The following is a 22338-nucleotide window of genomic DNA, read 5'->3' as shown; positions in this document are numbered from 1 at the left end:
CGCCCAAACATCCGACCAGCATCCGACCAAACATCCGACCAGCATCCGACCAAACATCCGACCAACATCCATCCAACATCCGACCAAACATTCGACCAAACATCCGACCAGCATCCGACCAAACATCCGACCAACATCCGACCAAACATCCATCCAACATCCGACCAAACATCCGACCAACATCCAACCAAACATCCGACCAACATCCGACCAACATCCATCCAACATCCGACCAGCATCCGACCAAACATCCGACCAACATCCATCCAACATCCGACCAGCATCCAACCAACATCCATCCAACATCCGACCAGCATCCGACCAACATCCGTCCAACATCCGACCAAACATCCAACCAAACATCTGACCAACATCCGACCAAACATCCGTCCAAACATCCGCCCAGCATCCGTCCAACATCCATCCAACATCCGATCAAACATCCGATCAAACATCCGTCCGACGCCCAGCATCCATCCAACATCCGATCAAACATCTGACCAACATCCGATCAAACATCTGACCGACATCCGACGCCCAGCATCCGACCAGCTTCCATTCAAGTCCAAACATCTGTCCAGCATAGAAACATAAATCTAGCTCTATATTGTTTGTCCTCTCTCTCTCTGTCCCTCTGTGTGTCCTCACCTTCAGGTCTCTCCTCTCCAGGTGGATCAGCTCGGCTCCTCGGACATCGTGTCCACTAAATATGTCCTTATACTCAGACAGACAGAGGAAGTCCAGCCAGGCCCCAACCTCCTCGGTTCCCCACTGGTGAACTGAGACACCCAGAAAGTGGTTCAGACAGACAGGAAGACCCAAACAGAGAAAAGACACCTTTATGCTGTGGTTCTGTGGTACCGGACCCTGTGGACAGACTGGACTGGTTCTGAGCTCACCTGGCAGCGACAGGGTGGCGCACATCTCTTTGTTCTTGTTGTTTTTGTCCTTCTTGAACTTTGAGACAAGACGAAATTTCCCGCTTTGACTCCGTTTGGAAAAGTCCGCCAGAGGACCCTGGACAGAGACAGACCCGAATCCTGAGTCGGTCCAAACTGAAACAGGACCCGGTCACTTGCTCTGCAGAACGGAGGAGGTTTACCTCCTGGTCCGACGGGTCGATGACGGGACATAACCAGGGGACGTCCGACAGGCGGCGGAGCTCCTGGGCCACAGAACCCAGAGCGGCGTTCAGCTGGTCCTGCTGAGGCGGGTCCAACTGCTGCACAGACACAGAACCACAGTCAGAACTACAGAACCACGGTCAGAACCTGGAGCTACAATCAAAGCCTGGTTTTGGGTTTGTTAGAACCAGAACCAGGCCATCAGAACAAAGAAATCAGTTCTGGGTGATAATAATACAACGTCAACCGGGTCATAGAGGGAACCGGACCTCTGCAGTCCAACAGCTACCACCTGCTCAAAGTCCAAACATCCGGTCCAAATGTCCGTTCCACGTACAGACATGCATTCAAGCTGTCCAACGTCTAAAGATCCGTCCAACGTCTAAAGATCCGTCCAACGTCTAAAGATCCGTCCAACGTCTAAAGATCCGTCCAAACCCTCCAACATTCAAACAGTCCAAACATCCATCCAACAGTCTAAATCTGGACAGCAGGGTCCGGTTCTCCCTAAGACCCGGCGGACCTTGTTTCAGTTCTGGCAGTCCAGAACCAGAACAGAACCAAGTGATAGGAATCGGCTACCATGGACATCTTCCCGGCCAGGAGCAGTTCCGTCTCGCTGAGCAGAGCTTTGACGTCGCTGACCATGTGGACCACAGAGCTGCAGCTAAGAGCCTGAAACACAGAAGGTTCCGGTCAGTCCACCAGAACTGCAGTGGGACAGGAGAGACGTTCCGGTCCAGTTGATGGACGTCTCCAGAGTGGCGGGGGACGCACCTCGGGGCTCTTGGCGTAGACCACGTCCATGGCCTTGGAGCTGGCGTTGACGGCGTGGGCCAGCTCCTGCTCCATGTTGTGGTGGAACTGGGCCACCTCCCGGATGCTGGAACCAGCAGAGACGGCGTCAGCGTCCGGACCGACGCAGGAGGACATTCGGAGGACATGGAGGACGTACCTGTGAATGAGGGCTCCAGCAGCCTGACCGAACTCGCTGACCAGCAGCGCCTCGTCCTCAGAGACCGTCTCCGGCTGCGGCGGCAGGGACGGCTGAGGGAACTCACACTTCTGCTTGTCCTCCCAGGACTTCAGGGTGCTCTCAAACGCCTGCAGGACACAGAGACGCTCTGAGATCCCAGCCGGGCCTGGACCAGAACCAGGACCAGGACTAGAACCAGGCCCAAGACCAGGCCAAGGCCCAGGCCCAGGCCCAGGACCAGGACCAAGACCAGGACAAGGCCCAGGACCAGGCCCAGCCCCAGGACCAGGACCAAGACCAGGACAAGGCCCAGGACCAGGACCAGGCCCAGGCCCAGGACCAGGACTAGGACTAGGACCAGGCCCAGAACCAGGACCAGAACCAGAACCAGAACCAGGACCAGGACTAGGACCAGAACCAGGACCAGGCCCAAAACCAGGCCCAGAATCAGGACCAGGACAGGAACAGGACAACCAGCAGAGGGACTCACCCGGTCTCTGGTCAGGGTCTGGGTCCGGTTCTTGTGGATGATCTTAATGTAGCCGGGAGGCTGGATCCAGGCCTCCCCGTCTACCTGGACCGGGACGCCCTCGTCCCCCAGGACGGTTATCTTCACCGTCCGACACTGAGGAGCAGGGACACCGTGAGACACACAGGACAGGGACATGGAGGGACAGGAGACAGTTGGACAGTTGGACCGGTACCTGGGCGATGCGGTGGTGCTGCAGGTTGATGACCCTTGACACGGCCATCTGCATGCTGCCGAACACGGCGACCACCTCCAGGATCTTGTCGTCGAAGGACGGCGCCGTGAAGGTCTGAGGGACAAACGGACACCGGGACATCACTGGTCAGCCAGTCACTGGTCTCCCTCATGCTCCAGTTCTCCCAGTTTGTTTTCATAGCCACTAAACCCAGTGAGAACCGGAGCAGGGAACCGGACCAGAGACGGATCAGATGGACAGTTCTTACATCGTCCTCCTTGGTCCCGCCCCAGAAGTTGGTTCCCCCGGCGTAGCTGGGGATGTTGAGCACGGCGATGCCCTGCAGACTGGGCAGGGGGATCGGCCGCCCGTCACACTGCAGCAGAAACAGACGACACACTGAGTGACGCGCCGCCTGCCGCAGCCCCACGGCTTACCGCGGCGCCGGTTCTGACCTCCAGCAGGACGCGCTGCTCCAGGTTCTTGTAGGTTCTGTGCAGCAGCTCTTTGGTTCCCAACACTCCGTACCACATCAAATTCTTTGTGCGACTCCTGAAGAGACAGAATCAGACATATGAGGAGAATATCATGGGAAAGAATTCAGTTTAAAACCACAGAACTTCAGCTAACTGCGCCAGAATCAAAACGGATTTACCGAAAGGTTTCGTCTGATTGAAGGTCTGACAGACTCAGCTTAGAGCGAAGCTGCAAATAACGTTAAAATAACAACAAACTTTATTTTAGACATGAAGTTATGCGTTGGTGTGACATCCTGGCCATGTTTTGCTAGCAGTAGCATCGTGCCTTTTGCTAATGTTAGCACAGTGTGCTAGCTGTTAGCTTATTTAGGTCAGAACCATAATGTGTGTTTTGAATAATAAACAGTTTGGCTTTTTTTGCGTTTCTTTCGTTTTGGGGAGCACATGATCCAAATGCATTCGGTGATGATAGCATTAGCTAACGCGCTCACTATGCTAACCATCTTGGAAGCCTTGTTTCCAAGATGTGTTCAGTCATGTTGTGGTAACATTTTCTGGATCCAACACGACAGACAAGTCGACCTTTGTTGACAACAAAAACTTTCTTTTGTTTTCATAAACTCAGATCATTTAAGATATGTTCACTTTAAATTAGAAAGTTTTATGTTCCAGAATCAGCCTCATTTCTTCCTATTTCCCTTCCTCTGATCTGAATTGTTTGGGTTAATACACTCAACCACTTGGAGTTGATCCACTTGTAGCTTTAGCATCCTTGAACTTGGACTACAAAATTGACATGGGAAATAAAAATGGTAGCTTCGTGAAATTGGTCAGTCGAAAGCCAAATACTGACATTATTGTACAAAACAATAAATCTGAATGGACCAAAAAATATGACCCAAGTAAAATATAGAGATTTCTATGCAGCACTGGGAGAGACTGAATTCAACTTTTCTGAACTCCTTGAGACTTCAGTAGAGGGCTGAAATAGTGGACTTTGCATAACATCTCTCCTTTAAATGCAATAATTTTCAATGAACAATTGTTTTTAGGTAATGAAGGTAAAGTTTTTTCTGAAAAAAGGTTTATTTTTATTTCCAGCTGTATGAAGACGTACCTGCACTTCTCCGGATGCTCGTCTCTCTTGTTGTTGAAGTCCAGCGTGATCTTAGCGTCGAGTCCGATGCCAAAGTAGTTGTTCATGACGCACTTCTCTGTGTAGCAGTCCCTGAAACAGAAACACGGCTGTTACACGCGTGCTTAGCCTGAAAGGAAAAGGTGTGCGGTCGCGGCCTCACATGTTGTCAGCGTCGCAGCTGAACGGGTCGGCGTTGACCAGCAGCCGAGTGATGACCGAGCTGCTGGTCAGAGTCCCTGGAACACAGACACAAAGCTCCAGAACCTCACAGGAACTCATTCAGGTGAAGCAGGTGGAGAGCATCTTACCTGGATACAAGATCTTTGTGTTCAGCATAGGCATGTTGTCTCTACTTCCTGTATGGACAGGAAGTGAAGCGGAGCTTCCCGGTAACAGGCCGCCTTTATGGATCAGTTTCTCGCACGGCGTCTTGCTGACTGAGAGCAGAGAGACAAACAGGTGAGCCTCTGCGTGTGCAAAACGAGTCTCACCTGTCCTCAGCTACCCGTCCTCACGTCTGCGGCTGCTGCGCTGTTTGGAGCTGAAAGACGACTGCAGGGACGACTTGTCCTCCTCCCCGTCTTCCTCCTCCTCCTCTTCAACCAGACCCACCTGCTGCTCAGAACGACCCACAGAGAAGACGTGCTGCTGGGTCTGAGCGTTCTGCTCGTCCACAGCTGCAACAAAAACAAACAAACCCAATCAATCACACCTGGAAACATATAGGTCACACCTGGATACACATCAGTCACCTGGACACACAGTCACACATCAGTCACCTGGACACACACAGTCACACATCAGTCACCTGGACACACACACTCACACCTGGACACACACACTCACACCTGGACACAAACACTTAGACAACTGGAGACACTCAGCCGGAGACCCTGTCCTCCCTCCCAGGTGACCTACCTTTCTCTGTGTGCTCAATAATTTGTCGGATCGCCTTCTTCAGACTGTTGGCTCTCAACATCAGCTGCTCCCGAGGTTTAAAAATGGCGGCTGCTGCTGAAGGTGGCGGTGTGGCTCGTGGCGAACAGGGAGGGTGAGGAGGAGGAGCAGAATGAAGGAGAGGAGCCAGACTGACCACCTCCAGTTCCTCCTGTTCCTCAGCGATGGTCGGGGGAGGAGCCGGGGGGAGCACCGTCGAGGCCTGCGACTCCTCGTTCAGAGTCTTCAGCAGCGAGTCGAGTTTCTCCTTCAGAACGCCGCACTGCAGCACAAACATGACAACCTAAATACCATGACTGGAATTAGACAGAACTAAGACAGATCCAAACTAAAGCCCCGTCACCAGAGGCGTGGATTAAACTGGTGCTTCCACAGTCCACCCTGCCCACATTGGTCTCCATTTCCAGATACTTAGAGGTTCCTCCACATTTTGGAACAACCTCAGGGGGGCACAAGCCCGACCAACCCGGTAGTGGACACAAGTGATCTGATGCCAGCAGACTGCATTTGTTGACTGACCCGCCAAACAACAATGAGTCCACAGCAGTTGGAGAGAAGAAGAGCAAGAAATTGATGATTCCTTGGTTGGGGCAACCCACAATGAACAAAACCGAGATATTGAGAGATTTCGGAGAAACTGTCTGCTCAAAGGTACAGCAGCCAGATGACATCATCAGAGGGTTGACCACAGCTCCGGCATCCTTAGGGCTTGCCGACGTTCTGGCCTATGTTCACGTCCAAATCGTGGGAAACAAAGTGCCAATGGAGACAAACTTAACTTGGCTGGAACCAAACCAAATATTACCCAGCTACAATAAGACTTGACAATGAAGAAGGGGCTTTAGACTCGTACCTTTTTGGCCATGGCCTCAGACTCCTCCAAATTCTCTGTGTTCTTCTCATAAGCTTTACCAACACGAGCCACAAAGTCCTTGACGGTCTCACAGAGAACTCTGGGTCCAAACACACAAACACAGTCGGTTACAGAACTGCATGAGATCCGATGGTGGTTGTAAGAACTACAGCGGAGAGAAGAACCTACTTGGCTGAGGAGATGACGACTGAGTGCTGGTCTGAGGTCAGGATCTTCGTCAGGTGAGCAGCCACAGAATCCTCATAGGTCAGAATCTGCTGCACCTGAATCAGAGGATCAACTATTCAGAGAACCTGCTAGAAAAACTTGCTTCAGGTCCGTTCTTTAAGAGGCGAGTCTAACTTAGAGAAGGTTAGGAAGTGATGTCACATTACCTCAGAGTCATCACTGCAGTCCTCCGTAACGGTGGAGGCAGAGTGTTGCCGTGGAAACTTTGTCTCGTAGACCATGATGCTCCACCTGAAGAATAAGGAGGGCAAACAGGTGTTAATGGTTCCCCTGGCATGCAGCACACACCTGTCTGACATCACAGCCCTCACCTGTCCAGCATCTTGGTGCTGGCTCTCTCCAGTTTCTCCAGTATCTGAGGTAGCTGCGTGTCGTCATCGCAGGCTGAGCCCCAGCCCAGAACCCGAGCCAGGTCATTCCCGGTTCCGAGCGGAAGAACACCCATCTGACACTGAAACAGGAAAACCTCCTTAGAGTCGCTAAGCTCCGAAAACCTTTTCACCCTAAAGACTCTCACGCAGGCGCACTTGGGCTCAAAACGGAAGTCCAACGGACAGAAAGGTTCATTTTTATGACTGCGTAGTCAGTGTCTGCTTGGCAGGAAACAATGTTTGTATGCGACACCGTGATGATGAGGTTGATAGTAGGTGCAACCAGTTGCAAGGCCACTCAGTGTCGCACTAGCAGGTGTGTGGAGGAGGCTATGGTGGAGAGGAAACAGGTCAATTCACCTAACTTTCTCAACAAACCTGCTAGTATCCATGTGGATTGAGGAAGATGAAGGAATTTGTCACGAGAAATTTTGGCAGTCTTAACCGTCTACAGTGTAGTCAGAGAATACAAATGGTACACCTGAGTACATGGGAGCCTTAAAGGGGCACCTCGGGAGGCAGCTCTGTTCCCATGACAACCTCACATCTGGTACCTGTTTGTGCAGCGTCAGAGCATCGATCTCAGACAGAACCCAGCCAACGCTGCCGTCTCCTCCACAAACCAGGATCCTGAAGGTGTCAAACTTCTGGAACAGCCGCAGACTGACAGAGAAACATGTTTATAGTTTTCTTATATATTTTCCTGAATAAACAAGCTTTTAGAGAAACAGAGAGTGTCTCACCCCAGGTGAGGTCCTCCGTTCATCAGGTCAAACACCTGCGCCGGGTTCAGCAGCTGTTTGAACCGTCGCAGGAACTTCACGCCCTGATTGTCTCCGCTTTTAGAGTTGACAAAAACCAGCAGAGGACTGGTGCAGGATGGAGGACAGGACGCCTTCCAGAAACCTGGAGACAACAACCAGACGTTTCAGTTTTATTCATGCAGTAACTGCGTTTGACCACTGGAGGGCAGCGGTGCATTCCTCACCATCAGAGTCGATGCTGTTGAGCGCAGTTGGAGGAATGACGGACACTTTGCACTGGCCCAGAGGACACTTGGACGACAGCTGCTCCTTACAGCCTGAGTGCACCTGCAGACAAAGCACACCTGAGGCTCAGCGCATCCAACGGCAGCACACCTGATCAGGTAGGTGTGTGTGTCTAACCATGGCTTTACACCAGAGACACCTCCAGTCCTGCAGCCGGAGGACGCTGCCGCATGTCTTATCGCAGACGCTACACTTAGCAGAGACAGGAAGGTTCCCCTCCAACCACTGATGAGGCATTGACACCTGGAGACACAAGTGAGGGAGGACAGGTGAGGACACCAGGTGAGAGGACAGGCATAGACGACATGCATCAGAGGAGTCAGGTGTGCATCTCTTGGTGTCTCACCCCGTCTTCATCCTCAATGATGTCCTTCCCGATTGAAGCCAGAGTTGTCCACTTACAGTTGTTTGTGGCTCGGACCGCACAACGCTTATGAGCCTTAAACTTACACACTGCAGCACACGAGCGCGCGCGCGCGCACACACACACACACACACACACACACACACACACACACACACAGTTAGAGTGCATCAGGGTGAATCTGAACAGCTGCTTAGTGGTGTGAAGTTGTGTGTTTATTGTCCAGCTATGGGTGGTTTTGCATTTATTGTGTAGTTGTGCTTAGTGTGTATATCTGTCTCTAGTTGTATCTAGTTGTGTGCAGTTGTGTGTTTATTGTGTAGTTGTGTGTCTATTGTGTAGTTGTGTGTCCGTACCTTCACAGGACAGGCCGTGGGACGTGACCCCTGACAGCGCCTCCCTGCACACGTTGCAGTACGTCGGTCTGGCGTGGGAACAGGCGTACCAGTTGTGCATCCCACTGAAGTGGTCCATGCTGTACTGGGTGGACTGGGAGACAGAGACACGGTGAGCAGCACAAACTGGGACACAGCTGCAGTCTGCTGTGAGGAAGCCGGTCTGACCTCATAGTTCTGCCTGTTCTGGACGCTGCGCAGCGCCGCCATCCACTCCTCCATCTCCTTCCTGTTGTCAGCACACAGAATGAGGCGTCTGCAGGGGGTGATCACCTGGAGGACAGGTATGGGGTCAAAGGTCAGGTCAGAGTTTGGAATACAAACTGGAGAATGATCATCTGATTGTGTTTGAGATGAAGATCAGACAAGAAACTCTGGCCTTATCAGATTCTACTAAGGCCTCATCAGGACCTCATTCAGACTTTAATAAGATCTCACTGAGTCATCAGAACCTCAATAAAACCTCAATGAAACCACATTAAGGCACCACCTAGACCAGCTAGGACTCCTCAGGCCCTCCTTTTGAACTCACTGGTCTCTAAAAAACCTTGTTAGGTCTCTGTCAGGAAACTGGTCAGACCTCACTGGGAGCTTGTTGAAAGTTTGTTGTGAAACTGTTATGACGTAATCCTGTTTCAGTTTTCCATGCCCATGCGGTTTGTCCTGGAAGCTGGAAACAGTAAATTTGTTGTTTTTCCTGTTTTCAGAACATCTCAGACTATCCACACAAACTAAATGAATCCAGTGTCCGTGTTCGGACAAACCAGCAGTTTAATTCTGATTATCTCACTGGAGTTGATTCAGCAGGAATGTGTGTGAGTGACGTAGACATCCACTTCCTGTCAGATGTTCAACAATGAAGCCTCTGTTCCCACGGCGACAGAAATAGACCCAGTAAAAGAAGAATCTGCTGATCCAGCTCCCTGACCACCATCTGCCTGAAGAGAGCAGATGGTGGTCTAACCATGGCTTTACTCCTGGATCTCCTGGATCTTCTTCATTGTTCCCAAACCAGTTCCTGGCGTCCCAGTTCAGCCACTCATTCGGCCTTACTGGGAACCAGTTCTGTTGTGGTCCATTAGGTGGGATCCGTCAAATGGATCTCTGGCGTCGATGTGGCCTGACGTCAGCTCCAGCTCTGAATATGAAAACAGAACATTTTTCCAGCAATTCCAGGAATATTCAGTCCTGAACACGGACAGACTGCTGAGGAATGCTGTCAGAGCCAGAGGCCGGTTCTGGCCCGAGGCCCGGACTGAATGCTGGGCCTTCGCCTGCATCTCTGCTTCATATCTCATCATCACTAACTGAGTTCCACTGACCACAGAACTGCGCAAATTGGAATTACAAAAATAAATTTGCTGGAATTTAAAGGAAAAACGGCAATTCTGAAAAAGGTTTCCGCGGTAGGAAGAGGCGGACAGTCGAACTACTTTTATCGCATCAGACGAGTCACATGACCAACAACCAAGATGATGAAGGCGACGACAGGAAGTGGCTTTAATGACGAACTTATTCACGTATAATTTTAATTTAGTTTCTTATTTGATGGAAGCACTGCGATTACAAAATGTAACTTTTTCGACTTTAGCAGAATATTAACAAAGAGATTTGAAATAAAAACGCAGCCGCAGAGGTTCTGGTTCTGATCCGACAGCCCAGACAATGACCCAAACCTCTTAACCATCTGATGTTCTCTGAGGAACCCAGAGTCTCAGAATCCATGTTTACAGTTCAGGAACCGTCCAACCCGACCGACCCGCTTGGATAAAGAACCTTCCAACTGGGTAAGATGTTCTCCAAACAGCTGGGATGAGAATTCTGGACATAACGAGTCAGAAAACCCAGTCAGAGTCCCGGTCGGTACCAGTGGACCTGCAGATCGGACCCATCCGAGCTTTAAAAGTTGATGATCACATTCTGACCATCATCATCATCATCATCAGTGCAAGCCAGAGCAGAGAAACAAACTGAACAAACGGATCGGATCAGAACCTGACGGACCAATCAGCTGTCTTACCGACCCGAGGTTCTCCTGAGAGTCCGGACCCGGATCCCAGTCTGAGACTCGCTGCTCTTTGATCCTCCTGCTGTTTTTCCCTTCACTCTCCCCTCCCACCTCCCTAAAAACAGCTCATGCCCACTTCCTGTCTGACGTCACACACACGTACACGTGTACACACACACACACACACACACACACACAGAGCTTACGAGAACATGCATCCTGCAGGCTATAAATACACTCCACCACATGATCAGTCACACAAACACACACACCGCCTAACCCTGTGGCTAACCATCTGCAGCCTCACTAACAGGAAGTGACATCACTTCAAGCAAAAATACACACATAGAAAAAGGGAAAATAAAAATAAATACTAATTTCAGATTATAATTTACATGTTTTGTGAGATACTTGGATATTACATCTATGTTCATATCTGTCTCTGTCTGTTTTATTTTAAATAAATTTATTGGGGGAAAATAAAGAATCTGAGGAGAGGAAATGGAACTACTATGTCTACCCCTTTCAAAATAAGAGCATGAATATAAACATCCATTAACTTGAAGAATTCTTAACAGTAGAGAACCAAAAATATCAAACTTTATTTAACTGAAAGTTTACAAAACAGCAAATTAGTGATTTAAAATTTATCTGAAAAAAAAAGGAATTTAGGGAAAACTAAGTTTTTAAATTTAGCAAAAAAGACTAAAGTGATAAACAAAAAGTTAGCTCTGCTTAGTAGAAGTGTACCCAGCAACTTTTCCACTGCTGGGACTACTTTCAGTGGTGGAAGGATCGTGTTTGGACTCACAGTGAAGCTGTTGTTGACGTTCTTGGTGCTGGACTCGGCCACGCTGGCGTCAGTCAGGTCCACCTCGTCAAAGATGATCGACTGCAGAGAGACACGTCACTGCTAATCCATCCCAACCAATCAGGTGATCAAACTCAGGCTCCGCCCACTCTTCATCCCGACCTGACCACTCACCTTGCTGGTCTGAGCGTAGTACAGAGTCCTTCCTCGTAGCTTGAAGTATCGTCTCTTCCAGCGCTGAAAGGAGTTTGTTTGTTTCAGGAGAGTTCCTTCCTTCAGGACGGTCTGTAGAGAGGGGGTGGAGCTTGATTGATTGATTATTAGATTGGATGGATGAATGGATGGATGGAGTTCCTCAGGGCAGTGGCTGGGTTAAAGCTGCTCTCCAACCAGCTACACCTGGAGTCTCTGGACTCACCTGGAGGCCGTCTTAAACAGTTTAAAGAGGCAAACAAGGTTCCCTGTAGGGGTTAAAGGTCAGATTGCTTTGATCATGTGAACATTCAGAAGGAGTGCTGTGGATAAAACCACCAAGCCATTCCTTGTTATTCCCACATGACTCATTCTCCATGTGTTTAACTCCAGCCAAGAAAAAAGGCAGCTTTAAATAGAAACCAAACTCCAGTTAGGCCTGCTGAACCCAGCTACCGCTGCCTTCAGGGGCCATAGGAACTCTCAGCTTCACAGCGCAGTCCTCAGATAATCAATTTATCTATTTGGATCAGAATGTTTTCATGTGCACAAAGTTGCATTTATATGACTCTCTTGTTTATATTTACATTAACGTGTAATTTATGTTACATTGTCACAACAAAAAGTCTAAGAAAAAACTTTAAATTACCGCGAAAACTAAAGATAGTTGATTTTATACAATTTTCTGTAGCTCAGTGTCTCAGAATGTTTTATTTTTCCCGAGTTCTGAGCGCATCCGTCACATTTATCAGTGATGATCAGAACAATTCGCCTCTTTCAGCAGAACCGAGCCCGAATAAACATCTGTTCCAGCAGGAGGAACATTGCCCAGGCTGTGAAGGCTCCCACCCCGCCTTACAACTCACCACTGCCCGGTGGGCACGGTGGAGGACCCTGAGACCTAGTTTGGTCAACCAGGCCTCCGCATTACTGGACGGAACCATATTCTCTCTAGTCAGTGTTTCTCGGGAATAATTTTAAATTCCTAATTTTTTTACGCCTTAATTCCGCAAAATATTATCTAAATGCTATAGGTTGATAAAAATTAAACTGAACCAAAATAGTTATTTATTTACTCCTGTGAAATATTTTACCGGTGGAGTCGTTGAACATCAACAGGTTCTGATCCACAAATATTTCGGTGTTCTGTCGGAAAGGAGCACGCTCGGACCATTCCACCTAAAATCTGCCTCCTTTAAACTTGAATCTCTACATAAGTTTCAGTTTCAGCGATTTTTATCGCAGTTACACTAAAACACCTTTACTCTAATTCGGCACTATTAAAACTCACAAGCATCCCAAGGTTCCGTAGCTTTCTACTTTAATAAACCCGCTACCCAAACACAAGTTAAAAGCTTTCAGATCAAATTTTGATTGATCTAAAAATAAATAAATAGATAAAAGTAAAAGGGGCGACAAATTTAATTTTACGGCGTTCAAATGATAGAAACAAAATCAGGCTTTAATTCGGCATCAATAGTTCCGCAACCCAGTTCCGTTATCTCCCGGAAATGAGAAATAGTAGCAAGCTCCATTTAAAATCTTTAGGAAAACAAATTTAACAAATGTTTAAAACATAAACAGGTTCAAACTCGGATCCTAAAGCGGTCAGAGAACAGAAATATACACACTCTTTAATACGGCTTCATAAAAAACTAAAATATCAACTGAGATTCTGGATAAACGTTTAGGTAAATAAACAAACCAATATCCAGTTGATTCTACATTCATTGAAAATTTTAATTATTCTCTTTTATCGAACTCTGGATATAACTGAATGTAAAAGACAAATATAACCATACTCTTTAATTCGGCGTCAATTAAAATGATTCAAAAGCCCATATTCTGGTTCCAGTAGTCTCAGTGAGCTGACTGCGGCCGCATACTTCGAGTAGCGGATGAGGGTAGAAGGTGTCAAAAGTTTCGGTAGCAGAGAGATATTTATAAACTCAGTGACGGTCTGTTCTACGACGGATCAGAGAACAGTCAGTATGCTACCATAGAATGATCATGTTCATTTTTTAAAAGTTTGCAAAACAACTTCTTCAGGCCTGTTAGTATAAAAGTGCCAGTTTTTCTCCGGGGGTTTGGCGCCCCAGTGTTCCATCGGCCAGGGCGGAGCAGCCCGGGGCTTTGCGGGGCCCACTCCGCTGAATGACCAATGATACCCCGCTATAAGCCCCTCAGCTGTAACCCTTTCATACCTTGCTGCGGATCTGACCAGACGTCGACACTTTCCGGATGAGTTTCTGCGGAGATCCGGGCTCCTGCTCGGGCTCGCTGTCCGAGGACTCGTCCGGGCACCGGGCCGCAGTGGACTCCGGTCCCCCTGCCTCCGCCATCCTGTCATCATCAGGCCCCCGATGAGTAGCGGAGAAGCAGCTCCCCCTAGCGGCGAACAGTGGGCAGCACAGCAGCGAGGCTGAGAGCGGTGCATACCGCCCCCTGCTGGTGAATCTTTAACATTACAAGAAAAATAGCAATTTTACAAACTGTATTAAAAACGACTCATGTTTCACTGTTTGACATGAAATCCGACCAAACCTTCCAAGTTTTAGGCCAGTTAGGATGGCAAAAATTATTTCTGTTGCTAATTTAATGAATAATTATCTGAGTATACTTCAAATTGAGATGCTTACATACATTACGTAAATATTTGGAAGAATTACCTAAGCATAGAAGTTTTAGATATTCTTCCACAAAGCTTTTTACAGTAATTTGATGGAGTTTAGTTCAATTCCATCTGACAGTTCTGGTGTAGTCCTACATCAGACCAAACACTTTAAGTTTAGCTTATTTACGCTAAAGAAATGTTTCCTAAAATGTAATCTTTTTGTCTTTTTTGAGTGCATTTGCAGACTGTAATCTGATTTTTTATGTTATCTTAGGAGTATTGGCTTCTTCATTTCTAAGTAGCCTTGCATTGATAAGGTAAAAAATTTGTACCAAAACATCTCTGAGAGACAGAATCCTTCTCCAGATGGCTGGACATTTACAGGCTGAATGAGACACAAATAGTCAACTTGAAATTGGACACATAGAGGAACCAGACTTGTGGAGGCTCAAAGCTGTTCTTCACCATTCTTTCAGGATGTCATTTAAAGAAGAAATATGTTGCATTCAAACATGGTTGGATGGACAAATGGCTGGTTGGTTGGTTGGTTGGTTGGTTGGTTGGTTGGATGGATGGATGAATCAAACAGACACTTTTTGGCTTAGGAAGTTCTTTAATCTGAGAACAGTTAAAAACTACATTCTGAACTCTGGTTTGTAACTGATTCTCTAGAAGCTACAGAAGCAATACTACAGACATATGAACCCCCCTTAAATTCATACAGCCCTGCCTATCAAATACATGTAGCCCCACCCCTTAGGTAGCTCTACCTCCACAGAGGGACATACAGATTTGAGCTACATCACATCTACTGAGGAACTGTCTGGGGTAAACAACTACAGGTGTTATCTAACTCTGAGGACTTCACAACAGACATCTTGCAGAGTAACCATGTGAGGTTCCTCTGATGACTCCTCTGTCCTGAATGTCTATTGATCTTTAGGTGGAGAACTGGGCAGTCGATGCCATCGGCCATCTTTGTAGTTTAGGCCTCAGTTGGAGACTCATCGTCATCTCCGTAGACCACGCCCTTCAGGTAGGCCCGTTTAAAGTCTTCAAACACCATGTCGTCAGGTTCACTGCAAAGGACAGAGAGAAAGCTGGAGAGACATGCGACGGCCTCACAACATGACTAAATATAAAGTTTTATTTGTTTTCTCTGATTTTTAAAGTTTGAAGACTGAATTGTCGTGATCAAGCAGACAATCTTACCTGTCCTTTGCTGCAGGTCAGAAGCAGCAGAAGAAGAACGAAAGGGGATGTGAATAGTCAATCTGAGGCAATCAGTGAAAGAACCTTTACTTTGAAACAATCAGTCCAGTTTGGCTACACTGATCTGGTAGGCGGAGCTACATACATCTGAGGGTGGGGCTATGGAGGGGATGTTAAGCATTTCAAGTCTTTACCTGGTTCTGATTTTGGATTCATCAGTTTGAAGGGAACCTCCACAGAAACCTCACTGTGACACAAACAGAGCTGTGAGCCCACAGATCATAGAACACACACACACACTAACGGTGTCGAGGCCTGTACGTACCTGGACCCCACCATCCTGTTGGTGAGCAGCAGTAGACGGAGCAGAGACACAGTCAGTCACATTCATCTACAACTGCAGATGATTTGCTGCTGAATGTCTCCAAACATAAAAACAATCTGAAAGCAGAGGTTAACTCACCCAGAGGCTATCATCTTCAGTACCACCTTGTAGGAAATCAGCATCCCCTGGACCTCCTTCAGCACCTCCTGCTTCACACTGAGACACAGAGACAACACTCAGAACTCCTCCTTGGTTCTTCAGCACCACACCTCTAGAGTGAACCGAGACGCTGTGTCCCTACATGCTGGACGAAGCCAGGTTGGTGTCTTCATGTTTGAGTCGTCCATCCAGAGCGATTCCTCTGCGGTCCTTGTTGTACGCCAGCAGAGGGTACAGAGTGTACTCCTTCTTCAGTGTGGTACCAGAGGGAACCGAATCCCTGGGACATGGATCAGAACCTCATGAACAACACACCTCCAACAGATAACCAGTAAGTCAGAACTTTCACCAGACACCAGGGACACAAACACTCACTCAGTCTCTTCTTTGGCCACAGATTTCACATATTTGTCGTTGGAGTACAGCATCACATTGGTCACCTGCTCAACTGATCACAGTCAAGAAGAAATAATGATAAGAACAGACAGGAAATGACAACTTCATATACAGGTATCCATATATACCTGGTACATGTTCAGGAACAACAGTTGTAGTAACGTTCAGAGATACATCCATGACATAATCGTGTCATAGCAGGTTCCCTTGCTCATAAGTTTCCTCTGAGAATCTAATAAAGTCGTGATCATACAGAGATACTGAGTAGAAACTCATTAGTTCAATCACAGGACAGGTGAGTTCAGATGGGTGGAAATAAGGACAGGTGTGCATAAAACTACATAAAGCAAAGTTGTATAAATGTGAAGACAAGTGTGTCGAGGTTAGCCCATGTGTATAAAAGACTGGACAGGAATATAAAGCTGAACACAGGTGTGTAAAGGTGAGGATTGGTTGTGTATAAAGACAAACTGTATAAAGGTGGGAACAGGTGTACAACTGGGGAGACAGGTGTGTGTACTGGTAAGCAAACTTGCATAAAGTTAAGGGCAGGCGTGTACAGGTTAGCCCAGGTTAGCTGAGCACAGGTTTGTAAAGGTGTGGAAGATGTTTGGATGTGGAGGAAGAGGACCTCACCTGACAAACTGATGTCTTTGATGTTCCTGCTGGAGGAGTTGGTGATTTCAACGTTGGCTTTGACTGGCTCACCGTGGTAAAACGTCTGCAGACAAAGAAACAGACACGTGTGTGGAAGAGACACGATTATTGTGTCTATAAACTTTAAAATGTGAAGATATCCTCTGGACACCTCATTACAAAGATGTCCCACTGGTTTGAAAACCTCTGAAGAAGACACTGAACACAACTTCCTTCTTCACAAAATGCAAACTAAAATGGAGTGCCGTCAGATTTCAGTGGTTGGAAGATTTTGCTTTAGTCTTTGGCTAAAGACCACGAGTCATTTCTCCTGCTAACGCTAGATTAGCATTTTTGTTTGTTTGTTTGTTTTATTTACCCAGAAGGCCCTGCGCTGTTGTCTACTTCCTTATTTCAGAGCTGGTCTGCTTAACATTCACATATGCATTCAAACTGCACCAGAGTTCACCTCAGCTGAACCCAGACTGAGGTTTGTAGGCGGACCAGAGTTAGCTATTTTGCTCTGTATCAGAGTTTGATTACATATTCATTCATGACTAGCCCTTCTGTTTTGAATGAACTTTAGCCTGCACCATGGATATTTGCCTCACATCGACTGATCCCAGAACCGGGTCAACTGACCTCTTTGGGAAGGGTGAGCTTGACATGTAGAGGTTTTTCAGACATCAAGAACTCAAAGGTCATGTCTGCGAATGGAGCCACTTCAGTGTTCTCTGGACTGAACTGGATCTTTCGGATGGTGAGACGAACTGAGCTCCTGTAGAAAAAGATAAGAAGCACATGATGCAACACTGATGGAGTGAATCCAGGTCTGGTAAACACACTCACTGTTTATCGATCTTCTCGTCCTGATTCTCCCCACAGAACGCCTTCACCTCGAACTCCACTGCACATTTCTGCCCAACACAAACACACAACAGGAGAGGTCAAACATCAGGAGGAACAGAGATGAAGATATGGATGATATCAGGGAGGATCTGTTACCTTTCCCACGTCATTCGGACCGGGCTGCAGACTGACAGAACATGGCAGGTTGTCTGGAAACTGAAAAGGTTTTATTGTACATGACTTCAACTGTCAACAACAATTCAGCTGATTGATGTTTGAAAATGTTTCATGATTTAAAGAAGAAGCATCATAATCTCAGCTCGGTGTCAGATGTGATTGTTGGTCTGACCTAAACTCTTGCTGAGACCTCAGGATAAAATTTCAATCCCTGACTTGCTGGATTTCTGTCCTTATCCCAGTCTTTATCTTCCCTCTGTCTATAGTCAGATTTGAGTCCAAATTTTGACTTTTGTCCTAATTTAGACTTCAATACTTGGTCAAACCCAACTTAGGTCTTACAATAGACACTTATCCTCTGCCTGCTTCAGAATAATGTCTGGTGTGAGGCCAGAAGTTACCCTGGACAGACCTCAGTCTTCATGTAGCGCCTGACTTCAACCCTCACCTCGAAGAAGAAAGGGTAGGCGTTGTCTCCTAGTTTGTGCAGAAGCTTCTGCTGGACCCTGGTGTGGGTCAGCTTCTCTTTGTCCTGCAACTCTGGGTAAACCTGCCGGGTCACAATGAACAGGTCCCTCCTGAAGGCTACGCCCATCACATCCATATCTTGGCGACCGTATCGAAACGTGCATGAGAGCATCACGTAAACTGGCAGAGACAGAAAACAACGAGGTTTAATGGAGACTGAGGTTCCCAAACATGATTTCTGAGAAGTGAGAGGATTAAAGCTCACCTTTCTTTCCTTTCAGCTGTACTGGGTCAATCACAATCACGCCATCTGTGAGATGAGAAACAGGAGGAGCGCATTTCACACAATGCAATGGTCCACACTGGACTTATGCAGAAAAGACTCAGCACCAACAACAAGCCGTGTTGTTGGTCCCTTTGGTGTGGTTCTGTTTACACCCTTCAGGATTTCTGGGCAAAGTGTTTTCAGTAAAGAACCAAAATCCTTTCTATACAGAGAAGAATCTTGGTGAGGTCATATTCTCCATCTCTGATGATGGAAGTTGATTGTTTTTTTTTTCCTGCACAGGAACCTTCACAAAAACTCCCAACCAATCAGAAACATCTAATGGTCAAGTTTGAACTCACCGACTGGATCCACAAAGTCACAGTGATCCACAAAGTCTCTCTTCGCCATGTAGACGGCCACCTGTCAGATAAAACAGAGGGACACACATCAAGATGGCTGCTTGTTCAAGATGACTTTACCTGCAGATGGATGGATGGGTTTTCTCAGCAGAACTTACCGACTTGTCTCTGGATACCTTCTTGAAGACAACGTGTTTCGGACTCATCCTGACCAATGGGTCTCAAACTGAAATAGAAATATTCAATCAAACAAACAGCCCTGTGGAGAGCTGCCTGCTAGAGTCTTCAGAGAAACAAATCTGTTGAGAAGCAAGATCCACAGAGACTTTACCGTTTCCACAGAATCAGAATCCAAAGATATACTACCCTACAGACAGCTAGGCTCAAACACTCCATGAGATCTCAGGATCTACAAAGAGTTTACAATCCACATAGATCCAAGGATCTGCAGCAGGGCATCAAAGTCCAGAGATACTATCCTACAACCCTTAGATGCATCTCTTCTCCAACACGGCTGAACCAAGTGAACCATTTATTACCAGGCCTCTGCAGAACTTAGTAAGATGCTGATTAATGAATTGAGCTATTTGATTGAAGTGTGTTGAACCAGGGAAAGAGCTAAAACATGGAGGATACCGAATTAGAGCCACTGAGACTTTACAGTCCACACAGAATCAGAATTAGAAGATATTCTACACTCTACTCATAACTAACATCCAAATATCCCACGATCTACTGAGACCCCAGAATCCCATCCAAAGAGATCCAAGGATCCATAGCAGGGGTGTCAATGAGAGCTACCATCCTGTAACATTAACTGTATCCCTTCTCCAACACGGCTGAGCTGAACGGTCTGTTACCAGGCGTCTGCAGAACTCGGTAACATTTGGTAAAAGTGTTCTGGGGAAGGGATGAATGTAAAGGTTTCAGGGTTGTAGCTCTAGAGGATTGGATTTGGGCATAAACACTCCATAAATCAGACTCTTCGTCCCGCAGCTCCTCCCACCCTAGTGATGACATCACCAGAAAAGCAGTAAAGGTGACAAAATCCAATTTGACCCCGCCCTATTACAGTATGAATATTCATAAAGAAGTCGATCCACACAGGAGTTGTGCAGCCATGTTCCCTCTAGGGGGCAGTATTGTCATGTTGCACTGCATCCTGCAGGCTGTTTTCTTCCGTTGTTTTCAGACCAACATCCTGATCTACCAAACAATCACAAAGTGTCGTATTTTCAAAATGGAAGTGACCACACCCACAACCTGGAGCAGATTCAGGTGAATTCCTCCAAATAGTTAAAAATGTGACAACCTAAAAAAGACGGAAACTCTGGAACCTGACAGGAAAATAAAGCTTTTTGTGTCCAGGTCTTATTTTCCTTCTTAGCCAAACCTGAGGTTGAGTTTCCATGGAAACTCTTAAAATGGCTGAACTAATGCCTGGGAACAGGAACTTACCTGAAGCAGCAGCCGAGAAGAGGATGAAGAAAGGATGGAGTCGACTGTAGATGAAGAAGCTTGTTTAGCAGCTGATCACATGTATTTATAATCTCTACACTCAGCGTGGTCAGCATGCTGATCATTACTCTGTAATCCTGCAGGCAGAGCTGCAGCGTCCGTCTACAGCTCTGTTTACTGCATCCCACGTGCACGCTCACACATGCACACCAGCTCTAAGGAAACTCCACATGCAAACTACAAACATTGACAAGTTAAACTGAGCTGCAGTTGGTTTCCAGGGTTTCTGGGGAATTTTGTTCTGCTGTAAATGATGGGAGGAACTTCAGAACTGATCAGAGCTCCATCTGCTGAAGTTATCGCAACATTTTTATTATGAAACTGAGGCCCAGAACTTCAGCTTCATTATCGGTTCCATCCCTGTGACTTCCTGTTTAAGATGAAACGATGCTCTCCAGTTCTCTTTACGCTGCTATTTTCCTTCTATTGATCTCCATTTATCTCTATTTTACTATCTGCTGTTATGCTTGCTGTTTTTTCTAAGAGTTGCCATTTTGATTTGTTTTTGCTTTGACTTGCCTGCTTAAAAAGATTTGAAGAACATATTTTTATAAATGTTGAATCTTGTCCAGGCATGTAGTCCACTATGATTCCACTAATTTTCATGTCAGAAAACTGGGGGAAAAAATCATAAAAATGTATGAAAGAAGGGAAGCAAATTCATTGCAGCTGAGAAAATGGGGAAAGAAAAGCTCAGAAAAGATGACTGACTTTGGTCCATCTGTAACTTATAACAACACAAGACTACAAAATAAACCCCCAGAAGTCATTGTGACATTCAGGTAAACATTTTTAACTAAAACGCACCAGGATGCTTTAAACCAGCAAGTCAAACAGCGACGGTGTGAATGGAAGCAGCTGAAAGTCTCATATTTTTATCCAGGTTTACTTTTAAATCAGCAGCTTCAGAATGGATGAAGTCTCTCACTGGGTGTGAGTAATCTTAATTTTGGCCCTAATATTGCACCATACAGCATCACTAACACCATTTATAAAAGTCGTGCCATCTGGATCGTTCATTTTTTGTGTTTGGTGAAATAAAGAGGAGTTCCTGAAGCTGTTCATTCAGAGGTTCATTCATCAGGATGAAGGTTTGAACTGGGAGTTTGTTGTTTTTAAATACAAACTGGAACCAGGAGGGAAAATAATACATTTAAAAAGTTGAGTTTTTAGGTAATTATGGAATTTTTCTCTGATTAAGTTAAATCTGAATTTTTTAATTTGCAATTTCAACATGTTAATTTTTTTTATTTTTTTTTTGAGAAACTTGAAGAGAAAAGATTCTCTGAGAAGTTGGAGATAATTCTCGGAGAATCCAGTCTTAATTTGGAGCCTTAGCTGGTCTGAGCTTCATGCTTCTGCTTCATTCAACCTTTAACATGAGTTCATGTCGGATCAGAACCAGAACCGGTTCTGTGAGCTTCTGGTACGATCAGAGCAGGATCGTGTTTATAACATGTCAACACGCGTGATGAGGACGAGTCTGTGCTGAGCTGATGAGCTGAGACAGAGTCAGCAGTCTGAGTGCTGACAGCAGCTAAACTCTCTCTCTCTCACACACACACACCTTCAGCTCTATCTGGACTGAACCAAAGCAGAACCATCTGCCTCTCTAGAACCGGGCTTCAGACCTCTGGCATCCTGTGAAAGATGCTACAGATCTACAGAGTTAGATGTGACCAAAATG

General features: G+C 46.7%; 2 protein-coding genes across 5 annotated transcripts in view; both read right to left on the bottom strand.

Annotated features, from left to right (window-relative positions):
• Positions 1-14040, bottom strand: part of dgkd (diacylglycerol kinase delta) — a 21056-nt gene extending 7016 nt beyond the window's left edge. The window contains exons 1-29 of one of the 3 annotated variants that reach the window (XM_015039079.1): positions 13875-14040; positions 11653-11763; positions 11479-11559; positions 8828-8932; positions 8621-8753; positions 8247-8353; positions 8018-8143; positions 7840-7942; positions 7595-7757; positions 7406-7514; positions 6792-6931; positions 6627-6711; positions 6421-6515; positions 6232-6331; positions 5340-5640; positions 4937-5098; positions 4730-4858; positions 4582-4657; positions 4401-4511; positions 3260-3356; positions 3073-3180; positions 2805-2918; positions 2591-2725; positions 2080-2228; positions 1902-2007; positions 1707-1799; positions 1103-1222; positions 900-1017; positions 649-779 (exon numbers count right to left, since the gene is read on the bottom strand). In XM_015039079.1, coding sequence (XP_014894565.1) covers positions 649-779; positions 900-1017; positions 1103-1222; positions 1707-1799; positions 1902-2007; positions 2080-2228; positions 2591-2725; positions 2805-2918; positions 3073-3180; positions 3260-3356; positions 4401-4511; positions 4582-4657; positions 4730-4858; positions 4937-5098; positions 5340-5640; positions 6232-6331; positions 6421-6515; positions 6627-6711; positions 6792-6931; positions 7406-7514; positions 7595-7757; positions 7840-7942; positions 8018-8143; positions 8247-8353; positions 8621-8753; positions 8828-8932; positions 11479-11559; positions 11653-11763; positions 13875-14012 — 3546 coding nt within the window. In that variant the 5' untranslated portion in view covers positions 14013-14040. Of the gene's footprint in view, positions 1-648; positions 780-899; positions 1018-1102; positions 1223-1706; positions 1800-1901; positions 2008-2079; positions 2229-2590; positions 2726-2804; positions 2919-3072; positions 3181-3259; positions 3357-4400; positions 4512-4581; positions 4658-4729; positions 4859-4936; positions 5099-5339; positions 5641-6231; positions 6332-6420; positions 6516-6626; positions 6712-6791; positions 6932-7405; positions 7515-7594; positions 7758-7839; positions 7943-8017; positions 8144-8246; positions 8354-8620; positions 8754-8827; positions 8933-10679; positions 10777-11478; positions 11560-11652; positions 11764-13874 lie in introns of those variants that run through there. The other 2 variants (XM_015039078.1, XM_015039080.1) reach the window with 2 other exon arrangements.
• Positions 14041-14877: 837 nt separating this feature from the next.
• LOC106951493 (S-arrestin-like) lies at positions 14878-21107 on the bottom strand. Of its 2 annotated transcripts, none has more exons than XM_015039077.1 (16): positions 20592-21107; positions 19292-19359; positions 19134-19194; positions 18772-18816; positions 18487-18686; positions 18018-18077; positions 17862-17929; positions 17655-17790; positions 17013-17097; positions 16356-16428; positions 16123-16260; positions 15960-16037; positions 15822-15836; positions 15691-15743; positions 15497-15506; positions 14878-15363 (listed from the first exon to the last, which is right to left on the bottom strand). In XM_015039077.1, the coding sequence occupies exons 2-16, from the start codon at positions 19337-19339 to the stop codon at positions 15270-15272; spliced, it is 1164 nt and encodes a 387-aa protein (XP_014894563.1). In that variant the 5' UTR covers positions 19340-19359; positions 20592-21107; the 3' UTR covers positions 14878-15269. The 2 variants fall into 2 exon arrangements, with proteins under 2 accessions (XP_014894563.1, XP_014894562.1); XM_015039076.1 differs by having other exon boundaries at positions 19292-19364; positions 20594-21107.
• Positions 21108-22338: the final 1231 nt, after the last annotated feature.

This window comes from Poecilia latipinna, unplaced genomic scaffold (genome assembly GCF_001443285.1).
Source record: "Poecilia latipinna isolate Pla-1442-1.1 unplaced genomic scaffold, P_latipinna-1.0 Scaffold462, whole genome shotgun sequence".
NCBI classification, from domain to species: domain Eukaryota; kingdom Metazoa; phylum Chordata; class Actinopteri; order Cyprinodontiformes; family Poeciliidae; genus Poecilia; species Poecilia latipinna.
The sequence above is the reverse complement of the archived record's forward strand: the minus strand, read 5'-3'. Positions and strand labels throughout refer to the sequence as shown.